The sequence below is a fragment of the Gorilla gorilla genome, chromosome 1 (genome assembly GCF_029281585.2).
Source record: "Gorilla gorilla gorilla isolate KB3781 chromosome 1, NHGRI_mGorGor1-v2.1_pri, whole genome shotgun sequence".
Taxonomy (NCBI): Eukaryota; Metazoa; Chordata; class Mammalia; order Primates; family Hominidae; genus Gorilla; species Gorilla gorilla.
Window position 1 is genome coordinate 162,798,005 of NC_073224.2, and position 17,571 is coordinate 162,815,575.

At 33.5% G+C, this 17,571-nt stretch overlaps 1 protein-coding gene across 2 annotated transcripts in view; it reads left to right on the top strand.

Moving 5' to 3' along the window:
- Positions 1 to 17,571, top strand: part of PIGK (phosphatidylinositol glycan anchor biosynthesis class K) — a 129,850-nt gene that overhangs the window by 61,479 nt on the left and 50,800 nt on the right. For both annotated transcript variants that reach the window (XM_004026005.5, XM_055368145.2), the window contains one exon: positions 3,429 to 3,601. In XM_004026005.5, coding sequence (XP_004026054.2) covers positions 3,429 to 3,601 — 173 coding nt within the window. The remainder of the gene's footprint in view (positions 1 to 3,428; positions 3,602 to 17,571) is intronic.

Genomic DNA, 17,571 nt, shown 5'->3' on the forward strand with positions numbered 1-17,571 from the left:
ACAGAGTGAGACTCTGTCTCAATACAAACAAACAAACAAACAAAAATAACAAAAAAGAGGTTTAATGGGCTTATAGTTCCACATGGCTGGAGAGGCCTCACAATCATTGTGGAAGGCAAAGGAGGGGTAAGGGCACATCTTACATGGTGGCAGTCAAGAGAGCATGTGCAGGGGAACTGTCCGCTATAAAACCATCAGATCTTGTGAGACTTATTCAGTCATGAGAACAGCATGGGAAAGATTTGCCCCTATGATTGAGACGGACCAAGTCCGTCCCATAATATGTGGGACTTATGGGAACTGTAATTCAAGATGAGATTTGGGTGGGGACATAGCCAAACTATATCAACTACTTTCTAACTTCGTTTTGAAGATTATATATGTTGATGTTTATTAAATCTTGATATAAATTTGAATGTTAAAACTTGTGATAATGCTACTTTAACTGTAAAAAAATTGTAGTCACCTAAGTTCCAGTTACTTCAATTTGAAAGTTCTCATTTTTGGATTGTACATTTTATAATTTATGTAAGGCAAGACATGCTATCTTGAAAGTTTAAATATATGTACCTTGCACATTGAATATCTAATGATTGTTTAAAAAATACTTCTATTGATTATACAGGAAAGATTAAGGAAACTAATTTTTTTATTGCTCTTAATTGCTATTTAGTTTTTAATAAACATTCCTCACTAATACCTCATCTTACCCTACCACCTTTATTTTTAAGATTTAGTGATGACTATTGTAATCTTATTCAATAAGAATGATTCATTTTCTGGCAGTTTACTGGGGCAGTGACTTAACCTATCTCTAGCTCAATTGTATAATAATACCTATTTTCTATTAGAGTATATGTGTATAGTAAAGTTTGTTGAGTATCAGCTGTATTCACAGTACTATGTTAGTTGCTTTAGGAGTAGCAAAATTTGAAGACCTGGTGTTAGCCCCTTAAAAATTTATAGTGTCATTGGTGACAGTTGAAGAGCACATTTATAAAGCATTACTTGTTATGTGAAATGTCTGGATCCTCCAGGTAACTTTTTTTCCTTTGTGAACATATAACTCTTGCCATGTACCTTTATTATACTTTTAGTATTGCACTGTAATTGTTTATATTTGTGATGTTTCCTCAAGGCTTTGAGCTTCTTGAATGCGAGGTGTAAGGACCATGTTATATTCATCTTACACTCCACAGAACTTAATTACAGTACCTGGTTTATTTGTAGATGCTCATTGAATATCTACTAAATGAATGAAAGGACATGATAACAATGCACATTTGTATGGTTCCTTTAAATATAGTGAGATTAGTCATAACTTTTTCTTGGAAAAGTAAGTACAGGTTTGAAGGAAGGGAAGAAGTATAGCATACTCTAGGGAAATAAAATACCCGCAGACACATGGAAGTTGGAATAATGGATGATCCTTTTCTTTGATAATGGGTTGAAGGAAGGATGGTTTGAAGGAAGAGAGGTATAGCATACACTAAGGAAATAGAATATGTGCAGATACACAGAAGTTGGAATAATAGATGATTCTTATCTTTGGTAATGGCCTGGCTAGAGTGAGGACATTCTGTAATTGAAGGAGATTATTGAAAATTAAACTGAGTAATATGGGACCTGTGGGTCATTGTGTTACGTGAGCTAAGGAAATCAGATTGATATGATAAAAATTCTTAAAAGAAAGGAGTGACTTCATAATAAGGGGGAGTATGTTTATTTTGGCAGCAAACAATAGGATAATATTATTCAGTGTTTCCCAGGCCCATTTGACTATACTCTTAAATGTTTTCTTCTGCTGGTACCTAAGAAAGCCCATCAAGTTGTTCATACAGGAATACCCAAGAGATCTTCAGTATTCTTGGGACTTTCAACTTTATCTCTGCTTATTTTATTTTATCTGTCATTTTTTTCTCCAATCTTCTATCTGTTATTCCTGTTTGGCATTTTACTTTTTTTTCCTTTTTAATTTGTATCCTGAGTTGTTCTTTGTGTTTCCTTGTACTGCTTTCCTGAATAGGGATGACAAGGATTGCTGGCAGTGTGGTATTAGGTAAATTACTTAATCTCTTTGAGCCTTAGTTTGAAGTGGAGATATAAGTTTTGTATACCTCAGAGTTATTGGTAGGCTTAAATGAGAATATCTGCAAACTGCTTAGCACAGTGCTTGGAACACTGTGTTTTATAAATTGTAGCCGCTCTACCCTTCTCCACCTTTCTGCCTTCATATTGGTGATTGCCAGTGCAGACAGTCTTATCTCTACAGGTGGATAGGTGCTGTGCGCCTGGACCCTTCCTGGCAGGCCTATAATATTTTTCCTCATATCTCTCATGCTTCAGCCAAACTAAATAATTTGCTTTGCACATCTCTGCAACTGCTCTTTTATTAGGAATGCTCTTATTTCCCACCAGTAAGTCCTCGTTTTCCTTCAAGAAAAAAAAAATGGCTTGAATTTCACTCTCTGTTTTTTCCCCATCCTCAAACTATAAGAAGTTTATCCTTTTCTGAAGTGGGACTTATCATTTTTTTCTACCTTGTTATGTTTATTCATCTGTAACTAGACTTAAATCCTTGAGGACAGGACCATGTCTTATCAATCTTTGTATCCTCTGTGGAAAGTAACAGTCTGAATTCTATGTAATAGACACTTTATATGCTTTGCTGAGTGAGTGAATATATGTCTGTCCTTGGTAATTCACTGACATGGAGTATCAGTGATAAGATTAACAGAAAAATTACTGTGATGTCTGTTTTGCAGTGAAGTTGTGGCTTTTCAGACTGTATTCTTTGGAGCAGTGGAGTATTTGTGGAGGTAGCTTGGCCTTATTTTCATAAATAAACTAAGAAAGTGCTTTGATATATAAAATGCTACATAGGAGTACAACAGAGAGCAAGAGGATATGCAGTAGAGAGGCTGTGCTTCAGTTTTCTAAAATCCAGAGCAACTCCACTTAAATGTTTTTTACATATTGGGGCTCCATGTACTACTTTATTTGAATTTGAAGTTTGAATCAAGAGGCATGATTACAAAACGTTTGAAAACCACTCTGGTAGAGCACTGCACTGTGATGGATACAGACAAAGAAAAAGAGCAATTCTGTTTTCATCGTGTTGAGTATGAGTTCTCAGAGTTAAGGGTTCACAATACACTTCGAAGCATATAATTCAAGAAAGTGAGTATGCCTTTTCCCACAGTGGCCAGCTACCTTTTTATTACTGTCCTAATGTCTGTATAGTTTTCTTAAAATTCCAAGCATTATGATAGGAATGAAACTTTAATCTTTAAGGTCTTTAGAACACATAGCTTCTTTAGGTTGGGAGAGTTTTAAAAATACACTATAGTTTAGTGAATTATGTCATTGGATTTAATAAATGTGGTATGTGTGTGGATGCATGCATTTATTATTATATATTTTTTCAGTTTCAGGTATGTCCCAAAAGTCTGTGTGTGTCTACTCCTGGACATCGCACTGATCTTTTTCAGAGGGATCCTAAAAATGTACTGATAACTGATTTCTTTGGAAGTGTACGGAAAGTGGAAATTACAACAGAGACTATTAAATTGCAACAGGATTCAGAAATCATGGAAAGCAGGTATTCATCTTAAACCATTATTTGAATAGAATACTAGTCTCACAATTTGTACCTTTTTTTGAAACATTGTATTAAGAGGCAAAAGTTGGTGTTTGTAAGTAAAATTACACATTTATACCCAGTCTTCACTTTATGTAGGCTGTATGCTTTTCAGATTTATTTGCAAAAACTATCAACATTAGTGGAAACTAAGATCATTGTTAGGATTATGTTGGAGCTCCAAAAGACAATCTTGCTAGTGGTTCAGTTTGATACTTGCCACAAAGGCCTAAAACTTTTCCCATAACTGGCTATCCCAGCGCCATAATTTTCTGTTAGGCCTCCTGGTAACATTAGGGAAAGGAATGAGAAGTGTAAACCAGGTACTGCCTTGGGGAGTGAATTGTATGTGAGTGAGCAGTGAGTGAGTACAGACATTTGTAAGAGAGAGGAAGTTGGGAGACATTGGTTCACTTTGGGTATGTGAATTTTAGAAATAATTTGTTTTATTTTCTCTGTAATCATTTTTAAAGGTAAAATACTTTATTAGAAATAAATAATGGGTCAGTCAATAGCTACTTTCTTGAAATATATAATGGCATATGTTGTTAGCCATGAAACTTTGTTATTTGTGATTATCTGTTGCTATCTATTAGAAACTCATACTATAGGGAACTTTTTTGGATTGAAAAATGGCAATATATACAATTACAGCAATCTTCAAAATTTCAAAGATTTGTAATTGAGCTTATGAATGTTGTAGGAATAAATTCAAACACTGGCACAAGATGCTTTTCTTTGATTCTAGTTACAACAGTTTCTTTTTTTTTATTGATGTATAATATTTGTACATATTTTTAGGGTACATGTGATATTTTGATACCTGCATACAGTGTTTAATGATTAAATCAGGGTAACTGGAATATCCATCACCTCAGACATTTGTCTTTTCTTTGTGTTGGGTACATTACTATTTTTTTCTAGATATTTTGAAATATGCAATAAATTGTTAATAATTTCCCTACTATACTGTCAAATACTAGAACTTATATCTCCTAACTGTATTTTTATACTCCTTAACCAACTTCTCTTCATTCTCCTCCCAAACACTTTCCCTACCCAGCCTCTGGTCTACCCTCTACCTCCTTGACATCCACTCGTTTTGCTCCCACATGTGAATGAGAATATGTGATATTTGTCTTTCTGTGCCTGGCATATTTCACTTAACAATAACTTCCAGTTCCATCCATGTTGTTACAAATAACAAGATTTCATTCTTTTTTGTGGCTGAATAACATTTTATTGTGTATATTTACATTTTCCTTTTCCATTAATCTGTTGATGGACACATCTTGATTCCCTACCTTGGCTATTGTGAATACTGCTGCAATAGACATGGGAGTGCAGATAACTCTTCAGTATACTGATTTCCTTTTTTCTGGATATGTAGCTAGATGTGGGATTGCTGGATCATATGGTAGTTTTATTTTTAATTTTTTGAGCAACCTCTGTACTGTTTTCTATAATGACTGTCCTATTTTGCATTCCCACCAGTAGTGTATGAGTGTTCCCTTTCTCCCCATCCTTGCCAGCATTTGTTATTTTTTGGTCTTTTTTATAAGCTAACTGAGATGAGATGATATCTTGTAGTTTTGATTTGCATTTCTTTGATGATTAGTGATTTTGAGCATTTTTTCATATACCTGTTGTCTTCTTTTGTGAAATGTCTATTCAGATGATTTGCCCATTTTATAATTAGATTTGTTTTGTTTTTTTGTTTTGTTTTGTTTTGTTTTTTGCCATTGAGTTGTTTCAAATTCCTTATATTTTTTGGTTATTAATTGCTTGTCAGATGGATGAATTGCAAATATTTTCTCTCATTCTGTATGTTGTCTCTTCACCTTAAACATTGTTTCCTTTGCTATGCAGAATCTTTTTAGCTTGATGTAATTTCATTTATCTGTTTTTGCTTTTGTTGCCTATGACTTTTGAGGTTTTACCTAAAAAATTTTTGCCCAGAATAATGTCCTGGAACGTTTCCCCAGTGTTTCCTTTTAGTAGTGTCACAGTTTCAGGTCTTAGAGTCACAGTTTCAGGTCTTAGATTTAAGTCTTTAAATCCATTTTGATTTGATTTTGGGATATGGTGAAAGTTGGGGATCTAGTTTCATTCTTTTGCATAAGGATATCCAGTTTTCCCAGCGCGATTATTAAACAGAGTGTCCTTTCCCAATGTATATTCTTGGCACCTTTGTTGGAAATGAGTTGGCTGTAAGTGCTTGGATTTATTTCTGAGTTTTCTATTTGTTCCATTGGTCTATGTGTCTGTTTTTATCCCTATACCATGCTGTTTTGATTACTGTAGCTATGTAGTATAATTTGAAATCAAATAGTATGATGCCTCCAGCTTTGTTCTTCTTGCTCAGGGTTGCTTTAGCTATTCTGGGTCTTTTGTGGTTCCATAGAAATTTTAGGGTTGATTTTTCTATTTATATGAAAAGTGCCATTGGAATTTTGATAGAGATTATTGCATATGTATAGATCAATAAATATACTTCTTTTGGTAGTATGGACATTTTAGCAATGTTATTTCGTGCAATCCATGAGCATGGGATGTCTTTCCATTTTTTGTGTCTTCTTCAATTTATTTCATCAGCTTTGTGTAGTTTTTCCTGTAGAGATCTTTCACTTTGGTAAAATTTATTCCTAGATTATTTTTTCCTTTGGTAGGTATTGCAAGTGAGATTGCTTTCTTGATGCCTTTTTCAGATTGTTAACTGTTGGATAAAAATGCTACTGATTTCTGTATGTTGATGTTATAACCTAAAACTTTACTGAATTTGTTTATCAGTTCTAAGAATGTTTTGGTGGACTCTAGGTTTTTTTAAGTGTAAGATCATGTTGTCTGCACACAAAGATAATTTGACTTCTTCCTTTCCAATTTGGACACGCTTTATTTCTTTCTCTTGCCTAATTGCTCTGGCTTGGAATTCCAGTACTATGTTGGATAGAAGTGATGAGAGTGAACATTCTTATCTTGTTCCAGATCTTAGTGGAAAGTCTTTCAGTTGTTCTGCATTAAGTATTATATTAGCTGTGGGTTTGTTATGTATGGCCTTTATCATGTTGATGTATGTTCCTTCTAATCCAGTTTGTTGAGAGTTTTTATCATGAAGGGATGCTGAATTTTATTGAATGCTTTTTCAGTATCTGTTGAAATTATCATATAGATTTTGTCCTTGATTCTGTTGATCATGTATCATGTTTATTGATTTGCATGTATTGAACCATTATTGCATATCTGGGATGAATCCCACTTGATCATGATGGAATGGTCTTTTTTTAATGTGCTGTGGAATTCAGTTTGCTAGTATTTTGTGGAGGATTTCTGCATTTATGTTCATCAGAGATATTGGCCTTTAGATTTTTTATGTGTGTGTGTGGTGGCCTTGTCTGGTTTTGTTATCAGGGTAATGCTAGCCTCATAGATGAATTTGGAAGTATTCCCTCCTTCAGTTTTTTGAAATAGTTTGAGTAGACTTGGTATTAGTTCTTTAAATGTTTGGCAGAATTCAGTAGTGAATCCATCAGGTCCTGAGCTTTTCTGTGATGGGAGATTTTTTACTACTATTTTGATCTTGTTACTCATTATTGGTCTGTTTAGATTTTCTATTTCTTTCTGGTTCAATGATGGTAGGTTGTATGTGTCCAGGATTTTATATGTTTCTTCTAGATTTTCCAGTTTTTTTGGCAGGTACTTGTTCACGATATTGTCTAATGAGCTTTTTGTATTTCTGTGGTATCAGTTGAAATGTTTTCTTTTTTATCCCTGATTTTATTTATTTGGACTCTTAATCTTTTTTCTTAGTCTAACTACAGGTTTGTCAATTTTATATTTCCAAAAAACTAACAGTTTGCTTTGTTGATCTTTTATATATTTTTTAGTCTCAATTTCTTTTTCTTTCTTTCTTTCTTTTTTTTTCTTTTTTTTTTTTTTTGAGATTGGGTCTTGCTCTGTTGCTCAGGCTAGTCTGGAACTCCTGGGCTCAAGCGATCCTTTTGCCTCAGCCTCCCACATAACTGGGACTACAGACATGCACCACCACACCAGGCTAATTTCTTTTTATTTTTTGTAGAGATGGGGGTCTCCGTATGTTGCCTAGGCTGGTCTTGAACTCCTGGGCTCAAACGATCCTCCCACCTTGGCCTCCCAAAGTGCTGGGGTTACAAGTGTAAGCCACTGCACCCAGTCTGATCCTTATTTCTTTTCTTCTACTAATTTTGGATTTGTTTTGCTCTTGATTTTTGAGTTCTTTAAGTTGCATAGTTAGGTTGTTTATTTGAAATCTTTCTTTTTGATGTAGGCGTTTATTGCTATAAACTTTCCTTTTAATACTACTTTTGCTGTATCCCATATTCTGATATGTTGTGTTTGTATTTTCATTTGTTTCAAGACATTTTTAAATTTTCTTCTTAATTTCTCCATTGACCCATTTGTTATTCAGGAGAATGTTATTTCCATGTATTTGTATAGTTTTCCAAAGGTCCTCTTGTTATTGACTTTTAGGTTTTTTTTTTATAGTCGGAAAAAGATACTTGAAATGATTTCAGCTTTTTTGAATTTGTTGAGACTAGTTTTGTGACCTAACATATGATCTATCCCGGATAATGTTTTATGTGCTGATGAGGAAAATGTATAATCTGCAGCAGCTGACTGAAATGTTCTATAAATGTCTATTAGGTCCATTTGGTCTAGAGTATAGACTCCAATACTTCTTTGTAGATTTTCTGCTTGGATGATCTGTCTGTTGTTGAAAGTGGGGTGTTGAAGTGCTATACTATTATTGTATTACAGTTTGCCTCTTCCTTTAGATCTAATCATATTTGCTTTATATTCGGGTAATACTGCAATGGGTATATACATATTTACTATTATTATATTCTCTTGCCAAATTGACTCCTTTATCATTATATGATGACCTTCTTTGTTTCTTTTTATGGTTTTTGACTTAAAGTCTGTTTTATCTGATATAAGCATTGCTACTCATGCTCTTTTTTGGTTTTCATTTACATAAAATATCTTTTTCTATTTGTTCATTTTTTGTCTGTATCTTTATAGGTGAAGTGAGTTTCTTGTAGGCAACATATAGGTGGGTCTTGTTTTTTAATCCAGTTAGTCATGTCTTTTAATTATGATGTCTTTTAATTGGAGAATTTAGTCAATTTATATTCAGTAGTAGTATTGGTAGGTAAGGGCTTACTGTAGCCATTTTGTTATTTGTTTTCTAGTTATTTTATAACTCCTCTCTTCCTTTTTTTCTATTTTCCTTTGCGATTAAATGATTTTCCCTGGTAGTATGTTTTAATTCATTGCTTTTTGCTTTTAGTGTATCTATTATAGGTTTTTGCTTTGTGGTTACCATTAGGTTCATTAAAAATCGTATAGTTCTAATAAGTTATTTAAAATTGATATGGCCAGGCGTGGTGGCTCACGCCTGTAATCCCAGCACTTTGGGAGGCCAAGGTGGGCAGATCACTAGGTCAGGAGATCAACACCATTCTGGCCAACATGGTGAAACCCCATCTCTACTAAAAATACAAAAAAATTAGCTGAGCGTGGCAGTGCACACCTGTAGTCCCAGCTACTTAAGAGGGTGAGGCAGGATAATTGCTTGAACCCAGGAGGTGGGGGCTGCAGTAAGCCGAGATCGCGCCACTGCACTCCAGCCTGGCGACAGAGCGAGACTCTGTCTCAAAAAAAAAAAACAAAAAACAAAAACTGATGCTAACGTAACTTCAATCACCAAAAAAGAGAAAAGAAGCAAACAAACAAACCAAAACCTGTGCACATTAACTCCCTCTCCCCCGACATTTTGAATTTTTCGTGTCACAATTTGCGTTTTTTTATATTGCCTATATTGACAAATTGTTTTGTTATATGTTCTGGAATAATGGAATTTGGCTCTTAAATTATTTGTATGTATTAGCACAGTAGCAAAAATTGTCATTGCCGAAGATTGTTGTTTTTAATCAAGGAGAAAATTACTTTAAATATCACAGCCAGATATCAAGCACTGTTGAATTAGAGCACCCTCTAGTGTTTATAAATAAATTTTATTTACAATGTTGCTATTTACCAGATGGCTTCATAATTATTGGTGTACTTTATTCAGTTAATTTATGAGAATCAGGCTCCCAGTGGTTCAGGAATTTTTACATAGATGCTATAAATATTATCTCATTGTATGTAGGTGCTGTTTGCATGCAAATATGAATGGCAATCCAAAGTTTATTTAAAGTATATAATGAGAGATCAGATATCATAAAAAACTATTTTATTAAGGAAATTATAGGCTGGAGTATATATGCATTTTAAAAAATCGTAGGTTAAATTATCAACACACTTATTAAAATTGACAGAAATACTTTCTACACATATTAGGGAAACAATGGAGTCCATTGATTCATTTATTCATATTTTATATTTTGTGTAGTACACTAGAGTAAAATCAGATATGATGGAGAACTTTAGTACATAAAACTGATTGGGAGTACCTTTATGAAATAAGAATTGTTTTTATGTGTCTTCTGAAACTTACATATGTTAAGTAAGATAAAGTTATATAGTAACAACCCTTTGTTTCTGCGTATGTCTTACTAATTGTGTTGTAATTTATTTGCAAGAGCAGATGAGGTAAAATAAGGACTGATTGTAATAAGCTTTGCTTAGGTAACTTGATTTTAAACAGCTTCATCGTAGTATACATAGGCTGGCTTTGGATAAGTATGCAGACAGATAAACTGTCTTCCTCTTCAAAGAGTTGGGTTTTTTGAATCTGGTGGTAATTCTGTGTCAGAAAACCTTTTACTGAGGTTACCAGTTTTGTATCTTTTCTGTATTAGGAAGATATCCTCCAGGTTGTGACTGTAAAAATTTTGCACATTTTAGTGTTACCAAATTTGTAGAAGTCTAAATTCTATAGAATTACCTAAGGAAAAACAGAATCTAAGACATTATGAACTCTAAACACTCACCTTTTATGTTAGTGGGTTAGAAGAAACTTACCTAGTCTGAATTTTTCTCCCCTCCTCTCACCTCCCCTCCTGTTCCCTCCTCTCTCCTCCTGATATGGTTTGGCTCTGTGTCCCCACCCAAATCTCATCTTGAATTTTACTTCCCTAATTCCCATGTGTTGTGGGAGGGACCCAGTGGGAGATAATTGAATCATGGGGGTGGTTTCCCCCATACTGTTCTCATGGTAGTGAATAAGTCTCACGAGATCTGATGGCTTTATAAGGGGCTTCTGCTTTCGCTCCCCTCTCATTCTCTCTTACTGCCACCAAGTAAGAAGCACCTTTTGCCTTCTGCCATGATTGTGAGGCCTCCCCAGCTATGAGGAACTGTGAGTCCATTAAACCTATTTTTCTTCCCAGTCTCGAGTGTGTCTTTGTCAGCAGTGTGAAAACAGACTAATGCACCTCCCCTCCCCTCCTTCCTGTCTCTCCCTTCTTTCCCTCACCTTCCCTCACAGGATCTTTCTCTCTTGCCTATGCAGAGTCATAGCTCACTGTACCCTTGAACTTTCAGGCTTAGGTGATCCTCCCACCTCAGCCTCCCAAGTAGCTGGGACTACAAGCTCAAGCTGCCATGCCTGGCTAATTTTTCTTTTACTTTTTTTTTTAGACAGAGTCTTGCTGTGTCGCCCAGGCTGGAGTGCAGTGGCACAATCTTGGCTCACTGCAACCTCCGCCTCCCGGGTTCTAGCAATTCTCCTGCCTTAGCCTCCTGAGTAGCTGGGACTACAGGTGCATGCTACCATGCCTGGCTAATTTTTTTGTATTTTAGTAGAGACGGGGTTTCACCGTGTTGCCCAGGCCGGCCTCGAACTCCTGAGCTCAGGCAATCCACCTGCCTCTGCCTCCCAAAGTGCTGGGATTACATGTGTGAGCCATCTTGCCAGGCCTCTTTTACATTTTTTTGTAGAGGCAGGGTCTTGCTATGTTATCCAGGCTGATCTAAAACTACTGGCCTCAGGCGATCCTCCTGCTTGTGTCTCCCAAAGCACTAGGATTAGAGGCATGAGCTATGGTGCCAAGCCTCATTTTCTTAGTGATGTCTTTTGAAGGGTAGAAATTTAAATGTTGGTGAAATCCACTTATTTTTTCTTTATGCTTAGTACCTATTATGCAAGCAGTCTTTGCTTAACCAGGGTCATTAGGATTTTCTTGTTTTGTTCTAGAAGTTTTATAGTTTTAGCTTTTATGTGTAGGTCTGTGATCCATTTTGAATTAATTTTTGAGTATTGTGTGAGGTAGGGGTTAAGGTTCATTTTTTTTTCCATGTGGACATCCAAATATTCCAGTAACATTTGTTGAAAAAATTACAGATGGTCTCCAACTTAACTTACAATGGTTCGACTTATCATTTTTGACTTCATAGTGGGTTTATCGTGGTATTAAATTCATTTTCAATTTACAGTATTTTTTATTTACAATGAGTTTATTGGGACATAGCTCCATCATAAGTTGAGCAGCATCTGTATTTATTCCTCATTGAATTATGTTGATCCCTTTGTCAAAAAATCATGTTTTGGGGGTCTATTTCTGGACTTTATTTTGTTGCATTGTAATATTTCTATCTTTATACCAGTATTACATTCTTGATTATTGTAGTTTTATAGAAACTCCTGAAATTATATAAGTCCTCCAAATTTTTTTTTTCATTTTCAAGGTTGTTTTCAGTGTTCTAGGTTCTTTGCATTTTCATATAAGTTTATGAATCAGCTTGTAGGTTTCTTAAAGTAAAAAAAGAAAGAATAAAAGCCTACTGGGATTTTGATTGGGATTGAATTAACTTTATATTGGGCCGTATCACAGCTTAACAGTATTGTGTCCTCACAATCCGTGAGTATATCTCTACAGTTATTTAGATCTCATGTAATTTCTCTATATTGTTTTATTGTAGATATTTCCTACACATTTTATTAAATTTATTCCTAAACATTTTGTATGTTATTTTTAAAACATTACATTTGTTTGTTGCTCAAATGCAGAAGTATTACAATTGATTTTATATTGACTGTTTTTCTGAGATCTTATTGATTTGGGGTCAACCCAATTCCAATCAAAACCCCAGCAGGCTTTTTATTTTTTTATTTTTCGGTAGAGATTGACAAGCTGATTCCAAAATTTATATGGAAATGTAAAGGACCTACTATAGTATATATTATATTATTGAACATATGGATTCTAGTCTATTTATAATATTTACTAGGAAATTAAATCAAAAGTTAAATTTACATATTCAATAGTAACATCTCTTTGAGATTCGGGTAAAATTGATCGTGAAGAATATGAAACTATGATCACATGATTCGCTTAAAATTGCTCATAGTAAATTGATACAATTATAAAACTTTATGAACCAAAAATTCACCAAAATGATTCAAGTAACAGTTGACAGGATTTCTCCTTTACTTTTCTACATGTTACTATATTTTTCAAAGTGATTAATTTACTCATCAGTATAATTCCACATTATCTTAGCATTTTATTTTGTCATTTATTTTATATTGTTATTTACAGCTGTTTGTCACTTCAGTTATTCAAAAGCTCATTAAAATGAAATTTCAGAAATTAGATGTGATTCGTTTGATTTATAAAGGCACCAAAACATAATTAAATTACTCATTTTGTCATTTTGCATATGGATAAAGTTCTTATTGTTATAGTTTCAAAATGGATTGGTCACATCATGGATAGTTTTTTGTTTTTGTTTTTTAGCAGTTTATTTCACTGCCCTATCTGTAATTAACAAAAGCGTCAATTGAGTTGCTTTATGACTTCTAAGAAATCAGTATATATAAATAGTATAGCACAACATAGTACCATATCCCTTTGTGTTAATAAAACATCTCTAAATATAAATTGGCAAATATGTTTACTAGGAGTAGTAGTTTCCAACTAATGTTTATTAATATTCTTAAATATGTCAAAGCAAAGTTAATTTTAATTTAAACACTAAATGCATGGCACCTAAACTTTTTGATTGTATAAAATCTACAAATCATATGATATTTATAAAACAATTAGAGGCAAATTCATTTGGATTTTTAGACGATAAAGTTCTGTATCATATGGAAAAATAAATTCTGAGACCCTTAAGGTTTCTTTTAGTTCTTTGATTTATGTCTTTTTGATTTATGTGACTCTTCTGATCTTTGCACTAATTGTAATATTATTGTTCCACTCCACTAAATTAAATCTTACCATTCTAAATGAGTTAACAGACTTGCTTATTGTCTACTATCTGACATTATAGGGGATATTACAATATAATAATAAAAGCAAAGTCATTGGAATCAATAAGCTCCTAAATTCAGATCCTCTGCCGTTTACTAGCTATGTAACCTTGGGAAAACTACTGGACCTCTTCTGTCCTCAGTTTCTGCATCTGTAAAATGAGAATAATAACTCTACCTCATATAGTTATTAAAGTAATTTTTATTTTGCTTAGAAAGTACTTAATTCTATGCCTCAAATATAGTGAAGCACTCAGTAAGTGTTAAGTATTATTGAGAGAACTTATCTCACACACTAATAAAAATTAATTATTGCTAGAATTCTATTTGAACTGCATTTTAGCCATTTAGCTGGTTATCAATTCTGCTTTCAGTAATATAAACTAGTTATTTCATATTTGGTGGATTCTCATTTATAGAAATACTATACAGAATTTGGAAATTGTGTTGTACCAGAAGATGGCAGTAGTATCATATATTTGTATATAGGGAACTGTCTAATTTTTTTAAATGCTTGCGATCAAGGTAGGTTATACCTTCAAATAAATTATGATTGTTGTTTTTTCAGGCAACTGGTAGAGAAAAATAACTTTGATATTGAATTGTCAGTTTATAAAGGTTGGTAAAAATTTCTCTTTATATGTAAATTTTTTTTATATGGCTTTTATTATGGGGGAAAAATGGACCTGGTAAATGATACGGACCTGCGGTCTTTGCTTATGATATCCTTTATGTTGGATATCAATTTTGGGTCACAAAAATTTTTTATAAAGGATGGTAAAAATTTCTCTCTATATGTAAGTGTAGGCTTTAAAAAAACCTAACAATATGGAATTTTATCTATGAAATAGATGAATCTATCAGATACTTATGGCATATTTTTAGATATTAGTTTCCATGTTATTAAATACTTGACCAAGAAATTGAAGGGTCAAAAAAAGTTAAGGGGTGTTTGTGTGTGAGGATTATTTATTACTAATTAGTAATAAGACAATCTTTATTTCTAGCTTATCATTGGGGAAAGTGTATTCCATTTTAAAAATTGATTTATACAATAACACTTTAGGATTGTAGCTGTTAGGTAAAACAAGAAGGAAAAGACATTTACATTAATATATAAATCTGTAATCCCATTTCAGAAACGTCAATTTTTGTTGGCATAATGGTGTGCCTTGCTACCGGGTTTTCAAATATTCTACAAGTGAAGTATGGCCAAATTGCTCCCTCCTAGTGCTAGAAGAAACTTTTAAGGCAACATGATCTAGTAGAAAGAGCACGGAGATGAATGGACTTGCATTCAAATTTTGCTTTTTTTGGGTTCCCAATATGGTTTGACTCTGTGTCCCCACTCAAATCTCATCTGGAATTGTAATCGCCATGTGTGGAGAGAAGGAGGAAGGTGATTGCGTCATGGGTGTGATTTCCCCCATGACGTTCTTGTGATAGTGAGTGGGTTCTTATAAGATCTGATGGTTTTATAAGTGTCTGGCCTTTCCCCTGCTTGCACTTCTCTCTCCTGCCACCTTATGAAGAAGGTCCTTGCTTCCCCTTTGCCTTCTGCCATGTTCGTAAGTTTCCTAAGCCCTCCCCAGCCTTGTGGAAGTGTGAGTCAATTAAAACGCTTTCCTTTATAAATTACCCAGCTTGGGTATTTCTTTATAGCGGTGTGAAATGGACTAATACAGTACCTTATTTAATCTCTCTAAGACTCAGATACTTTATCTGTCGTAGGGTGATCTACTCTCTACCTTCTGAGTTATTTTGAAGATTGAAGGTAGTGTATATAAAATGAACATACTTTGTCAATGCCTTTTTAAAAGTGTGCCATCTAAAACTCATCACAGTCATATTGATGTCTTCCTCCAGTGCAAGAGATACAATGAGCAATACAATGCCATCTTTATTTGGTGTATTATAGTTCTGTTTCTATAGCTTGATTTGTGTTTTTATCAGCCATGCCATCTATAGCCCATTCTGACAGGAATTGTTATTAGCCTGATTTTCCCATACTTACCAGTGTAGCTGACTTAAAAAAACCAAACAAAACAAAACAAAAAACAACTCAATTTCAGGATTTATGCCTATTTCTTTATGTTTTTATCTTACTAGTGTTAATTCAGTATTATAGCCTATTAGTCTTTTTTAATACTTATTCTGACATTGACGTATTAGTATTGAACTATTTATGGCTTTTATTGTGGGGGAAAAATGGACCTGGTAAATGATACGGACCTGTGATCTTTGCTCATGATATCCTTGATGTTGGATACCAATTTTGGGTCACAGCTGTTAACTTTTATTTATTAGAAAGCTGATTTCTCAGGGCTTAATCAAAAAAATCAAAATTTAATAATAAAAATTTTTTGAATAATGCCAAAGTGGACCTAAAAAGTCAAAGTAAGGTTATTTGTGTGAGCTTTTATTAAATTGATATAGTAAATATTGTTTAAAGTATGTTTTTCTACAGATGTTATAGATAAATTACTATCAAGTAATTAAACATTTTCATTTTGAAATTATTTTTCTCATAAAAATAAAGGAAAATCAGGGGACTTACCAACATTGACGAGCTGTATTATGCTCCATCTTTCTCTGCTTTAAATTCATTCATTATATACAAAGTTCTTGTTATACTCAAAGATATTCCAGGCTTGGTACTTTCTTTAATTTGATGAAATTGTGACTTATTATTCTGAAAGTACTTTCACTAAGGGAAGCGTGCAGCTTATATTGTATGGAATGCCTTTTTCAGTTCCTTCATTTTAACTTCAATATTAAGAGCCGTTCTCTGTTCCTTATCTGATGGCATCAGCTTCTAATATTAATATATTCTAGTATGATTTCCCAAGAAGTAAAGAGCAGACAAAATAATGAAATATAAGAGTTCTTAGGATATGATCTCAGAATACCTATGTCACATGATAACTAAGTGTGCTGGCTGAGAATTATATTGTACTACACTGCAAGTAGTAATGGACTTAGTTTGCTTGGCCTGAACTATATTGCCAGCCAGAGATTCAGAGATACTTGGTAAGCAGTTTAAACTGGGTTTTATTAAAATTAATATATCTAATTTTTATAATGTTTATTTCTTTATAGCAAAGATGTGTATATTTAGAGCATGTATATTGAGAGATGGAGCAAGAAAATAGTATTTTATATTTCTCTTAGGTGATTTAAAGATTGCATGCTTTATAGCAATCTTTGGTACTTTTCCTTTAAGGTACTGAAACAGGTGATAAGGAACTATGCAGTGTGACATACAGTTGTAACTACTGTAATTGCTATGCATAAGCAAGGTATTTTAAAAGCTTATATCTAACTAAAGGAAAAGCTCTAACTTATGCTTTAAAAAATAAGTGATATTCACAATGATTTCTCTTTTGCATGTAAAAACACTGATACGTATCTTCTAAATCATAGAAAATGATTAAAATTAATCTTGTATGGTTTTAGTGTCAAATGTAGTGGTTTTTTTGTTTTGTTTTTCTGCTATTTCTTTGAAAATTAGAAATAGTAAAACCTTGAATATCCAGAAATTAGGTAACTTCTGGTAATAAAAGAGTACATGACGTTCCCATGAGTTAACACTAAATATGAAAAAACCCACTTTTACCTTAGATGTTGTATTAGGTTGTTCTTGCACTGCTATAAAGAAATACCTGAGACTGGGTAATTGGCTTATTGTTCT